Genomic DNA, 11,954 nt, shown 5'->3' on the forward strand with positions numbered 1-11,954 from the left:
ACATGTAAGATAAAGTTACTAAAAGAAAAAAAAGTAAGATAGAACGTTCACAAATAAGGGTACTACTGAGTGCCCCCTCCTATACATTTACATTTTCCTCCCTTGCTTTTTAACAATTCGGTAATTCGTGCTACTAGCATCTATATTTGGACGGAAAACCAATGAAATTGGGAGATGTTAGAACTAACTTACATATGGATGTAACCAGTCCACTCGTTTCTTGAGTTTTGGTAGTCTAACTGTTTGATAGTGTGCTGACTGTTGTTTTCTTATCTACGGATTTGCCCAATTTCTGTTCTCTCCTCTGCAGTACAAACTATGAATTATATTTCTTCCGCCAATATTTGACGACAATTGTCTTTTTGTATTTATGTTGAGCATTTGTTTGGGTATTTTTGTTGTTATTTTTTGTTATATGTTACTTATAGATGTATATAAAGCTACTTATCACGGGTATCATTCTGGTTTTCTGGAGTGGCAACGTCCGAGTACAGTAATAAAGCGCAGTTGTTGCTTTTTTGAAAACGAACAGTCAGTGCAGATTAGATTAGATTTTCATCTTTATTTCATGTGTAAGAACAATGGCGTGCAATGGTGACGAGATCTATCTAAATTTTTCGAGATGAGCCCTATGTTACTAGTAGCAAATGATTGTGCTGGTCGAAAAATGTAACAAATAAAACAGTTGATGCAAGGGTAGAGCAGCAGTACGACTGTTCGACGTGATTTCAGGAGATTAGCAAGAAAAAGCAGGATGGTCTCGAGAAATAAAAATAAGTAGTGCAATAAAACTTCGGTCATCATTTCAGTGAGGAAGAAAGTGTTCTGCCCACCCGTGTGAGGTGTTTTTGTATTTTCACGCGAAAAAAAAGGAAAGAGGTGAATAACATGCGATGATCCCTTAACACACACTGTACAACAGTGAAGAGATTTAAAAAAAAATGGAAATGATTGTTGGTTTTCGAAAAGGAAATAAATAATAGTGGCAACTTATAGTTTTCGCTTATATTCTTTGCAGCATATTTCCGTACATCTCTGAAGTGAACGGAAATTATTGAGGGTACCATCACATCCTCCATATTGGAATTCCACACAGGTGTCCGTTGCTGCATTGTATCCATAACGAGTTTCGTAATTTGTGCATGGTCCTGGATCACGAGGAGCGGAGCAGAAATCCACGGGATCCTGCGATCAAAACTATCAACTTTCCTATTCTCACAAAGAAATCAAAAATCTGTGCCAAATCGTTCTGTTTATCAGGAGTTACATGGAAGTTAAGGCACCTAAATCCTCAGATCACTTTGAAAACTGCAACTAAGCACAGGATGTGTGTTTTACTCCTAAGAAACTTCCTACATAAAAAAATTCTATTCTGATTTTGTTGACAGATTAAATAATACGCTCAAACATTCTAATTACTTTAAAATGCGATAAGCGTATTATTCATGCTATTTTCAGGTATTTAATTAATAATAAATATATTATTTATCCCAAACTACACAAAATGAATATTTCAAGAACTTTTCAAGGATGTTACTATCTATTTTGTCTGTTTGTGATCTCCTTGACTTACATCTACCGTATCCACATAAATGAGATCCTTTTTCCCGCCTTAGTGTAGCTATAAATAGCTGGGTCTTCCCTGCTATCTCTTTACCTGGAAACGCTACTCCCAACGTATCGTTATTAATTTTGTTTATTCATTGCAGTGTTTACCTATTTATTTTTGGTCGGCTCTACTAAAAATTGTTAGTCATACGGATTTAAAGATGTATCTCAGGATTGAGTTATGTAAGAATAAACATAGCCTTTAAGGTGAAATTTGTGTACCTGACAGCAAACGGATACACTAAATTCGGTGCTCATGTGACATATGAAGCCATCCGGACAACCGCGATCGATTCCACAAGCCTTCACTTGTCCGCTTTCGATTAGTGGAATACCATGTGGACAGTAGTTACGGTAAACTAGAAATTTCTCTGAATTTTTTCTCTTTTTGTAGGTCATAGATGTGGTGGAATTCACCTGGACACGTTTCACTGCATGTGGATTGGCTGATAAAATTATTCTCGTTACCTCCTATTCCACCGTAAGTGAACGGTGCACATCTGAAGTTTTTCCAAATAAACAACACCAATAAAATGCGAGTTAAACGGTAGATAAATATACCTGTTCTGTTTTTTATCGAAAAACCATCGAGGAAGATCCTCTCCGCCTGTGCCTTGAGTAACTTGCTGGTCGCATGGATCAATTTCTAGGACATTGAAATTTTAACCGATACATACCTGTTAACTAGGAATTTTTAACATTGCTCACTATTCCTTGGACAACACAGGGTCATAAGAGCACTGCTCCCGACATGACAATAGAATCCACGAGGGCAAGTGTCTATTTTTTGTCCGCCACTACAAAGCACACGTTCATCATCCGTGCCAACCAGTGGTTCTCCGTAACCACATGGATTCAGTTCTGAATAGTGTGTTTGAGGATGAGGTGAAGGAAATCCACAAATTCCTCTCACCTTTACATGCTTGTCGACAAGCCTGTTTTGTCAAGAAATTGTTGGAGTTTCCTTTCATTCCTTTGTAGACGAAAGTTCGACACATCTACAATAAATATTTATATTAAGGAATGGTTTTGCACGTACGTTGCACAAATGGCACGAAAATATTGTGCCAGCTCATTTCTTTTTATTTCAGAGGGGTGCCTTCTCTCGCCGTTTTTGTCCTTTAAGATATATATGTATGTCCTTTAGTGATTTTTTTTTGGATTTTCCTACATCATCCCTAGCTGACCTCATCCCGTCAACTATTGAAAGTTTTCGGAATCGTTAGAAACGTCTAATTTAATGAGGAAAAGCGATGCTTCCACCTGTATCCCTCCATCGTAGAACCATCTTTCAAGAGTTTCCGATCCTTGTCCAGTTTCAAGCGGTAGATCACATGGGCGTCGAGCTGATATGGGAACAATATGTGTAGATGTTTATATTTATCGAACGATATTTACACAAAACTCACTTCCAGGGCAGCAGTTAGTTGTTTCTGGACTTCCTCCCACGTGGCACCAGTACCCATTGATGCATGAATCTTCACCACCACAAATTATAGGCTCCTTGAGGGCATTGAGAAGAGGTTCGCCGAGTTCACATGGGTTGGGCAGGACTGAGGTAGAAAAGTTGTGTTTTAAAATAGATTTGACGTACACAGTTCTCCGTTTACCTGGACACACTAGCTCGCAATCCTCCAAATTCAGGAAATTATTTGCGTTTCCCTTGGAACCTTGGTAGGTGAATTCACGACATCTTCGAGTCTCTTTGTCAAAGTAGTACCTTAAATCAGCGATTTGTTAATTTTTCTTCCTGAAGCGTAGACATTGTATACCTCGAAAGCGAGTAAGTCCCTTCTCCGACAGCCAATTCCTGAGAGCATGGATCACCATCTGAAAGATTAGAACAAACTATTATTTTATTATTATTACCATAAAGTTATATATTATAATTATTATATTAAATTATTAGATTATTTTAAACTTATAACTTAAGCCTTACTCTTTGGACAGCAGTAGTTCTGATCACTGTCAACTCCAATATGACAGAAATGTGTTGAAGGGCAACGTTGAGATGGATTGCAGACTTTTGGCACGTTGCCAACAAGCAACGGTTTACCGCTTCCACATGGATTTTCGTACACCGGACAAATGGTTTCACAATCATCTTGGGTGAGGAACATGTTCTAAATGGAAATCAAAGTTCAAAGAAATCCTTTTACTCTGGATTATTTTGAGGATTTCTAATATCATGTTTGACGTATTATTCGCCACGAAAATTGCCACCATAGGTCCCGCTGAGAATATATTAGGGGCCGATTAAAAAAATGTTCTCAGACAAGTTGTGTCTTCTTTTATGTCGTTTATTTTGCTTCACTATTGGTATGTGAATAAATAAATAAATAAATAGGAAGAATTTCTGGAGCGAAATATGTGGCACTGTTTTTTTTCGCGACTATGGATGGTCAAATTCTACTGGGTAGTCGTGGATACTTACGTTTGCCCAGGTGACCGCGATTCGTGCTCAGTAACATACAATTTATTTTTATTTACAAAATTACAATTTACATTATTTACATTTTCCTCAAATTTCCTGGCTAGCACGTAGTCCCTCAGGCCTCTGTCCTTCTCCGATCGGGGGTTCATCGTGGTTGTACGAGTAAACCTTTTTTTTCCAGCAACGTTTGCATTTTTCTTTTCGTACGTAGTCTTTTGTCAGTTTTTGTGGCAGCCTTTTAACAATCCTGGACGCAATCACGCGATCCATAACCAGCTTGAGAACTCATAAAAGCTAAAGGAACATCAACACGTAACGAACCTGGTTTCCTCCTTCACCACTGTAGATAAATTTGATGCATTTTTTCTGCTTACTGTCGAAATGCCAACGTGTGAGGTACGAGTTCCCGTGTCCTTTTATTAATGGCATCTCACATGTGTTCGGGACTGAAATACTAGGATCAGTCGAAATATCCGCAAAATCTTACTAGGATATTATTTACTTACGTGTTGAACAGCAAACAGTCATTTCTGGCGTGATTCCAACATGACACCAATGCGATTGTGGACATGGTGATGTCGGATTACATAGACGTGGCTCGTTCGTTGGTGTCATTAACATTTCTCCAGAACCACATGGTGATTTACATTCACCTGAAATTCCTGGACATTTGTTAAATTCAATAAAATGCGTTTATATTCAAAATTATCTCACGTTTGCATTGTTTTTCACATGCTGCCTTTGTAAGGAAATTATTCTGATTTCCCTTGGTTCCCTTGTAGACAAATGGTTTACATTGCATCGAACAGGAGCGATCATTTGGATCAGCATACCATCGAGGTAATTCTATACCTCCTTCCCCTGTTTCTACGGGAAGCGAACATGGATCCGATGAAGCTGAATATTATTTATTCAATTTTATTATTTTCGAACATTTCTTTTTCAAAATGTTGATTAAAGTCTCCGTATATGGAATAGAAAAAAAATCACCTCCAGGACAACAAACAGTAGTAGAATCGGATCCTCCTAAATGACACCATTGATTAACTCCGCACTCTGTACTGTTAGCAGAGCATTCCCTTCGCGGTCCGAAATTCTCGGTTGGACAAGGGTTGCTCCATTCTGTAAAATTCAATGTTATTTTAATTCTATTAGTTTTTAGTTATTTTTCATTTTTTAAAATTAGTTTTTATTTCAATGTTATTTTTTATTGTTATTTCAATTGTGAATTCCTCAACTAGACTCATGTTCAGGGATTTGTCTGATCAATCGCCAGCAGAAACGGAAGATGTGACCAGAAATGACCTGTCACTCATAAGCGGTCCCATTTTCCTCTGTCGCATCCAAAATGCAACAATGTGTTATAAATTAAGTACCATCCTCGTTTCTGTCTATTTTTCTGAAGTATGACAGCGGTAACGTGTGGTACGGCCACGCCTCTCCTGTCGCGATTGGTCAGTCAGCAAAAGATGGAACGTGAGCTGAGGCATTCAAAATATCCAAGAAAAGTCATTGGAAAACTGGTAGGAAGAATTTTCCGTTCCAAACATACAAAAATATCAAAGGAGAATTTCCTCACTGGGATGGAAAGTGGTATTCTTTTAATTTCATAGCAATATGTGCTTAAGCATAGAGTTCACTTACTCTGGCATGCATCCTGGCATTTTTCCAAAGTGAGGAAGTTGTTCTCATTTCCCTTAGTACCTCGGTACATGAATTCAGTGCACCGCTTAGAAAGTGTATTGTAGTAGAATCTTTAAAATTGTACATTAGATCAAGTGCACAAACTTTATGTTTTGTGAATATGAGTGTAATGATTCCTGGATCATGATGGATATTATCAAGCACAATGCTTTACCTCTTCACATTAGCTTTGCCTTGTCCCACATTCAGCGCTAGCAGACATAGATCAGTTACTGTAAAAGATTGGTACATATAACCGTAGAGAACTATAGGCTTACTAAAAGGAGAGTGTGCCCCTTACATCCACTCGTCTCACAGCAAGCTGTCGTTTCCGGATTTTCTCCGAAATGACAATAGTAGTTCCGCGGACACGAAGAAGTGTCGTTTGGACCGCACACAATTCGTGAGCGATTCCTATGACTCGCTGGATTACCGATTCGACATGGATTTGCGCGATCGATAGACGAAGCTGAAAAAAAAGGAGCTGCTTGTTCAAAGATCCTTGAAGTGTAAAAAATGTTTCGTTGAAATTTGGCTCAAGGCGCTCTTTCATATAAAACAGGTAATGGGTTGGTATTGTGTTGTCACGAATCAGTCATTCAGTTGGGAAAGGTTTTTATCCCGAATGTTCTCTATTTCTCTAGGAATAAGCGCTCAAACATCCTAGGTAAGTAATAATAAACTCCTAATGGCGGAGCGTTCCTTCCTGCTTTTAATCGGATCTACTGAAGGTCTTCGAATTATTCCTTGCCTATCGAAATAAAAATTAGGAGAGGAGATAAATCTATAAGATCTATAGGATCTATCTATACATAAGAAAGCTAGGTGCTGTTTAAAGATCCCGGAAAAGGTTACGTCACCGACAGATACTGCGTCGTGGGCTCTCTCAAATCGTGAACCTCGTTTGAGTAAACTCACTCGTCTCGCACGCATCAACACACTGTGTTTTAGTGACGAAGTTGTTTGCGTTCCCACGAATTCCTTTGTACAAGAATCTGAAACTAGTATAGGTACTAAAAATTCTGCAGCACCAAATTTTTCGCAACTAATTTTTGAACAAACCGTCGGCATTGCTTGGCATGTTTATCATAATACCATCTGGCAACAAGTTCACTACCTTCACCAGTGTCTCGTCGCATTTCGCAGCGGTTTGCTGGAGAAAAAGGAGTAAATCTCGCAATAAGTGAGGAAAGAAATGAGGTGAAATAATGCGTTAAAGTGACGTCATACAAGGGTCAGTTCTCAAGCAGCAGGAACTCGTTGCAAAAGTGGCACCCGTGTGACACCAATATTCTTCAGGACATCCTCCATTTGGTTGGTTCAGATAATTACATGAAATTGGAGTATTGAACTCGTTCATCAACGGTTTTCCGGATGGACATGGATTGAAGAATTCTGGAAGAGATAGAAAGATATTTTTAGAAGTCATCTTAACTAAAAAAAACAATTTACTTGTTTTATTCATTTGTTTGCGTTCGGGACGAAGGAATCGTGTTGTGGACGAGATTTCTGGTGTCGTTTCCGGTGGTGGTGTTGGGAGTTCCGTAGTAGTAGTGGTAGTTGTACTTCTTAGCGTTTCCGGAGGAGGAGTAGGAAGAGTGGATGCCTTAGAAAGCCATATAATAGCTTTTGGAGGATTAATAGACTAGAAAAAGTTTTACAGTTGTAAATGTAAACGTCATCGGGAATGCTGTTGACGTGATTGGCGGAAGTACCATCGGAATCGGTCGTACTATTGTGTTGACGTTCACTTGAGGTAGTGCTACTCCTCAAATTTCACTCAATTCGCTCAATTTGTTGTGTATAAGCCTATCCTATGCTCATACTTCTACATTTGTAAATTTTTAAGAACCTGTTGGTCGATAATTCCATCTGTACCGGTTCTGATTACACCATACGTATTGACAGTTAGTTCTTATCGGATACATCATGGTCCGTTGAGGAATTCGCGGTTGCTGGTAGTGGAACTGAAATATATAGGCTGGTCAGCTGTACGTTTTGAGATGTATTTTCATTTCTACTAGCAAAATTTCGTAGGGAAGATTTTATGGACGACAAACCAACGACCTCCTTACTTCGAAGCTATGGGAGGGAAATTCCATTGAATCGCCGATTACAGAACAAAGAGTATGAGAAAAGGCTATGAAATACTCTAGCTTTTCCGGAAAAGATTCCTTCGAGAAATTACAGGAAAAAAGCTATGCATTCCGGCTGAATCCTTGTGAAAGATAAATTGCTCACCTGACAAAGTACTATTCGTACAAGTATTGGAAGAAGCAACAGCTTCATGGTACCGCCTAAAATACGTGAAATCTATTCAGAAGGAAATCGTAGTCGAGCAAAACAGATGAGAGGGAAAAGCACTAGAGCGGTCCAGAAATAGTCCTAGATAAGATTTCCGGCTAACGAGGATAATGTTAGCAACGGATGTGGACGAGGAGCGACCGCGCGCAACTTTGCCGCGACAGTTTAGTGCGGCTACGACGTGCGACCCTTACTGACCGGAAGTGTAAACAGTCGCGCCGAACGAGGAAAAAGTGAGTGACTGAATTAGGCAAACAGAGTCCACTCCCCAACTGCTAGATTGCTAGATGATAATAAGGTTGCTGAGTTGAACTACAGGATTGACGTAGCCGTTGTCTAAATGGCAAAGCGGTGCCATTGTATACTGTAGTTGTTCACTTTATGCTATTCTATCTTCTGAATAACTAATTGGCTTAACTAGTTGGTAAAAAAATTTCAAAAAGTGAAAAAAGGATGCCTAGGCGTCCGGAATTTGAAAATATGATAAGAAAGCAGAAGAAGGCAACTCCTACCGGGTATAATGAAAACAAAAATGAAAAGAAAACAGCAAGAAAAGAGAGAAAGAAATGGAGAGAATTACCTTTAAAGATGGGAACTATTGGCTTCTTACTTCAACGACGGACTGTTTTATGATCAATATATCACCTTAATCCCCATGTCCATAGATTTATCCTGTAATGTAATGTAAATTAATTCCAGGAGACCTAAGGATCAGCGTTCTCCAAGTATCACCTTTGATAACCTTCTATGTAGCCCACCGTACCCCTACTCGTCACATTTTTGCTTCATTTCCGACCTAGAAAGTAAGTAATGCTCAGTCATGCTTCTTTTCTATTCTCTCGTGACTACATTCCTATCACAATAGTCAAGTCTCATTGTTTTCCTCCGGGATTTCCCCATTGTGAAGTCAAACAGACGAAGAGAAACTCATCGCATTACCCATATATATGTGAGGTTTATTGTGAGTCATAAGTAATATTACTAGAACAGAAATCATCACCTTCTAATTCTGGAATGTCTAATAATAGGAGCCAATGACAAACTAACTGAATTTCCGGTAAACTTCTTGTGTTCGTTCTTGTGTTATCGGTTTTTGGATGACAATAATGACTCAGGATGAGGTAAAGCAGAAAAATAGGATAAGATTCGCTGAGTTTACGCTGGTGGCTTCAGAATTTTGCTGGAATGTTCCCTCGTAAAACGTTCTCGAGCAAATCGTAAAGAGTAGATTCGACACCGATTTGGGAAGCATTCGAAAAGTCACTAATATTCGAATATTCTTTTGAGTATGTTAAAGACATTGTTTTTGAAGCATTCCTATATTTTCAGACTGCAAAATATTCGAAAATTCGAATATTCGTAGGATGGAGAGGGCAAAACCCGCAAGCAAGCAGAAATATTAGATAACTCTGGCACACAACAAGGAAGAATAAATATACATTACTGATGCACGTTGGAGGTGACCGAAAATGAAAAAGGGACATGTACCACATGTAAGTGATGGAAATAGTAAAGAACACAAAGTTGCCTCCATTTTCGCATATTTTACTTCGTTTGGAAAGGTAATTTTTTCAAACTGGCAAATATTTTTAGGAGTCCAACGGTTGGTAAAACTGTTAAGTGCAAGCATTCAAGCCAGCAGAAGTTCCAACTCCAGAATCCCAGCAGTGGTCATGTAAACCTCTAGTTTCTGGAGAGATGTCTGATATGCCTTCCCTTAACCCATTTTACCACAATTAATGTCTTTATGGCCATCTTGCTGGCACTATCCATTCCCATTCGTGGTGCCAGGCTGGCGTTGGATTCAACAGCTTCGTACTGACAGCCTCGAAGAACAAACCCTGGATAGAACAAACAGACTAGTCGTCTAAAGGAGGAAAAAGCTGTGCGTCCTTACCATATTTCTCCCATTCTTGTAAGAAAAGTGATGAGCGAGCAGTAAAGACAGGAAGTAGCCTAGAAAATAGAAAAATAAAATAAAATAGAAAAAGGCACAACAAATACATTAGTTTAAGGAATAACCGAAATAGATTAGAATAGGATAGATCAAATATACAGTGATATAGTGAAATATACAGTCTCCGGAACAGGAAATAGTAGTGGAACATACAGCAGAAGCTATGTGGTGAACGTTATGTAGAACGAGACCAGAACGACTTACTATGGATTCCTTTAGCATCCGAAAATTGAAAATGAGCTCATAACCATAGCTGTTCCCTCATTCAGACCTCACTCGGCTAGACATCGGAAGTCAGAGAGGGCCTGTATAGGGAAAAATACGCTAGAAGTGAACATGAGAACATATAGCTATGTCCATAGAGCACGTAGGAAGAAGAAATCCTTCCAGGAGAAGTAGTAGCGCCTTTGGTAATGAGGTAGACGGGGTTTCAATCTGATGTACGTTGGAGCTTCTTCGCATTCTTTCTTCTTCTAGTCCTGGCATAGTTTTTCATGTTTTTCCTTCGGAGCAGTGCTGAATGTAGGTTGTAATTCATGGGATTGTCGCACTCAGAGGAATGAAGTTGAACGTATCTGTGAAAAACTCAGGAAATGCTGCATTACTATTCATTCAACTCTTCTAATAGTAGGAGAAAATGTGTTTGACGGAAAACTGTTTCTGGAAAGAGAAGCACAAAACGAAGGTGAAAGGTTGTGAGGAGACATCCTTCTGCTCACGAGTCCTACTTTCCTTGGGGAATATGACATCCATTTTGAGTGGGAGCGGCAGGATGCTAATCCATGTAGCCAATTTTGTACCAAGTTTACGCGATGGATATGCGGAATCTATCATAGCGGAGCTATCGATGCACGAAGGAAGTTCCATGGGATTGTCGGGATTCTGGATGCCTTATTTGATGTCGTGGATAACCGTTTAGCTGTAGAATCTTGTGGCTACTGCCGTGAAGTGCGCGAAGTCGTAAGGGTGGAACTTCGACGTCGTCGCCGTCAAAGGATCTCCAAGAATTTGCTAACAGGTATGAGAGAAGGAATGTGGGTATGATTTTGGAAACCCGACAAGAAATCAAGGCTTAGCACGGAAAGTCCAGGTACAACGGGGACGAGGAAATCTCGGAAGACTCAAACGCAGTTGTTTTGCTCATGATTTCTACGGTACCTGCCGTGAGTTAAATATTTCTTGCCTCGAAAAATGGTCCTAAACGTCTGCCGCCCTCTATGAGTTGAACAAAAATAGACTCATCTAGATTCACATGGTAGGAACGTAGAGGCACAACAATTACGGTGTAGGTCATAGTGAATTGGACAACTCTCGCCCTTGGCTTTCTCTTTTTCCGCAAAATACCGAATCCAGGGGACCGTCATCTCCTTCTTTACGCTTCATTGATCTGTGTTCATAAAGACGGAAGAGGGCAAAGTGTCCTTTTTCTACTTAACCTTTCATTGTAGTTCTCAGCAGCCTAGTAATTCTGGATTAATCGAGAATCGCCTTCTTTCGAAGCGACTAACCTTCCTAATGGCGCTTCCCATTTCCTGAGCACTGAACGCCCACGCAGGGAAGCCTTGAAGGGAATGACAGGGGGACTGCGTGGGACTCCTGTTGATTGTCAACGTCATTTGTCCCATGTCAAGATCCGTTAAACAGATGATTGTAGATCCACAGGAAGACATTTATCCTGGAAATAGGTTGAAGATATAATAACTAACCTGCCAATATCTTCTTGTGTTTCCAACACATTAATTAAGTCTTTTATGGATAATCTTCATTGAATCAAGTCGACTTTTCCCTATACCTTATGGATAACACATCCAAGATAGCAGCTGTCTTAGAGAAGAACAAAACAAAACAAAACGATGCTCAATAACAACTAACGTAATATAGTAATTTATTTTTGTTCCTGCTTGCTGTATTCTTTGTTTTTTTTTTCACTATGCATTTACAGTCTTCCTTTTGTATTTTTTCTTGCCA

The 11,954-nt window shown here is 39.4% G+C and overlaps 2 protein-coding genes across 5 annotated transcripts; one reads left to right on the forward strand and one right to left on the reverse strand.

Annotated features, from left to right (window-relative positions):
• Positions 1 to 990: 990 nt before the first annotated feature.
• Positions 991 to 11,656, reverse strand: RB195_021185 (uncharacterized protein; the record flags this gene model as incomplete). 4 transcript variants are annotated; one of them, XM_064207792.1, is made up of 26 exons in its annotated part: positions 991 to 1,185; positions 1,831 to 1,967; positions 2,026 to 2,108; positions 2,170 to 2,254; positions 2,317 to 2,469; positions 2,522 to 2,606; positions 2,872 to 2,954; positions 3,018 to 3,161; positions 3,219 to 3,328; positions 3,381 to 3,438; positions 3,548 to 3,731; positions 4,364 to 4,488; positions 4,549 to 4,695; positions 4,757 to 4,939; positions 5,033 to 5,164; positions 5,687 to 5,796; positions 5,901 to 5,958; positions 6,027 to 6,194; positions 6,644 to 6,720; positions 6,788 to 6,878; positions 6,956 to 7,120; positions 7,178 to 7,370; positions 9,761 to 9,870; positions 9,927 to 9,985; positions 10,263 to 10,291; positions 11,495 to 11,656. In XM_064207792.1, the coding sequence occupies 26 exons, from the start codon at positions 11,654 to 11,656 to the stop codon at positions 991 to 993; spliced, it is 3,126 nt and encodes a 1,041-aa protein (XP_064063673.1). The 4 variants fall into 4 exon arrangements, with proteins under 4 accessions (XP_064063673.1, XP_064063674.1, XP_064063675.1 ...); XM_064207794.1 differs by lacking the exons at positions 5,687 to 5,796; positions 5,901 to 5,958; positions 6,027 to 6,194; ... (2 more) ...; positions 10,263 to 10,291; positions 11,495 to 11,656 and adding an exon at positions 7,387 to 7,443 and having other exon boundaries at positions 7,001 to 7,120; positions 7,178 to 7,331; XM_064207793.1 differs by lacking the exons at positions 991 to 1,185; positions 1,831 to 1,967; positions 2,026 to 2,108; ... (8 more) ...; positions 10,263 to 10,291; positions 11,495 to 11,656 and adding an exon at positions 7,387 to 7,443 and having other exon boundaries at positions 2,809 to 2,954; positions 7,001 to 7,120; positions 7,178 to 7,331.
• RB195_021186 (uncharacterized protein) lies at positions 8,483 to 9,432 on the forward strand (the record flags this gene model as incomplete). Its single annotated transcript, XM_064207796.1, has 3 exons — positions 8,483 to 8,544; positions 8,729 to 8,832; positions 9,359 to 9,432. The coding sequence occupies 3 exons, from the start codon at positions 8,483 to 8,485 to the stop codon at positions 9,430 to 9,432; spliced, it is 240 nt and encodes a 79-aa protein (XP_064063677.1).
• Positions 11,657 to 11,954: the final 298 nt, after the last annotated feature.

Source organism: Necator americanus, chromosome X (genome assembly GCF_031761385.1).
Source record: "Necator americanus strain Aroian chromosome X, whole genome shotgun sequence".
In the NCBI taxonomy this organism is placed as follows: domain Eukaryota; kingdom Metazoa; phylum Nematoda; class Chromadorea; order Rhabditida; family Ancylostomatidae; genus Necator; species Necator americanus.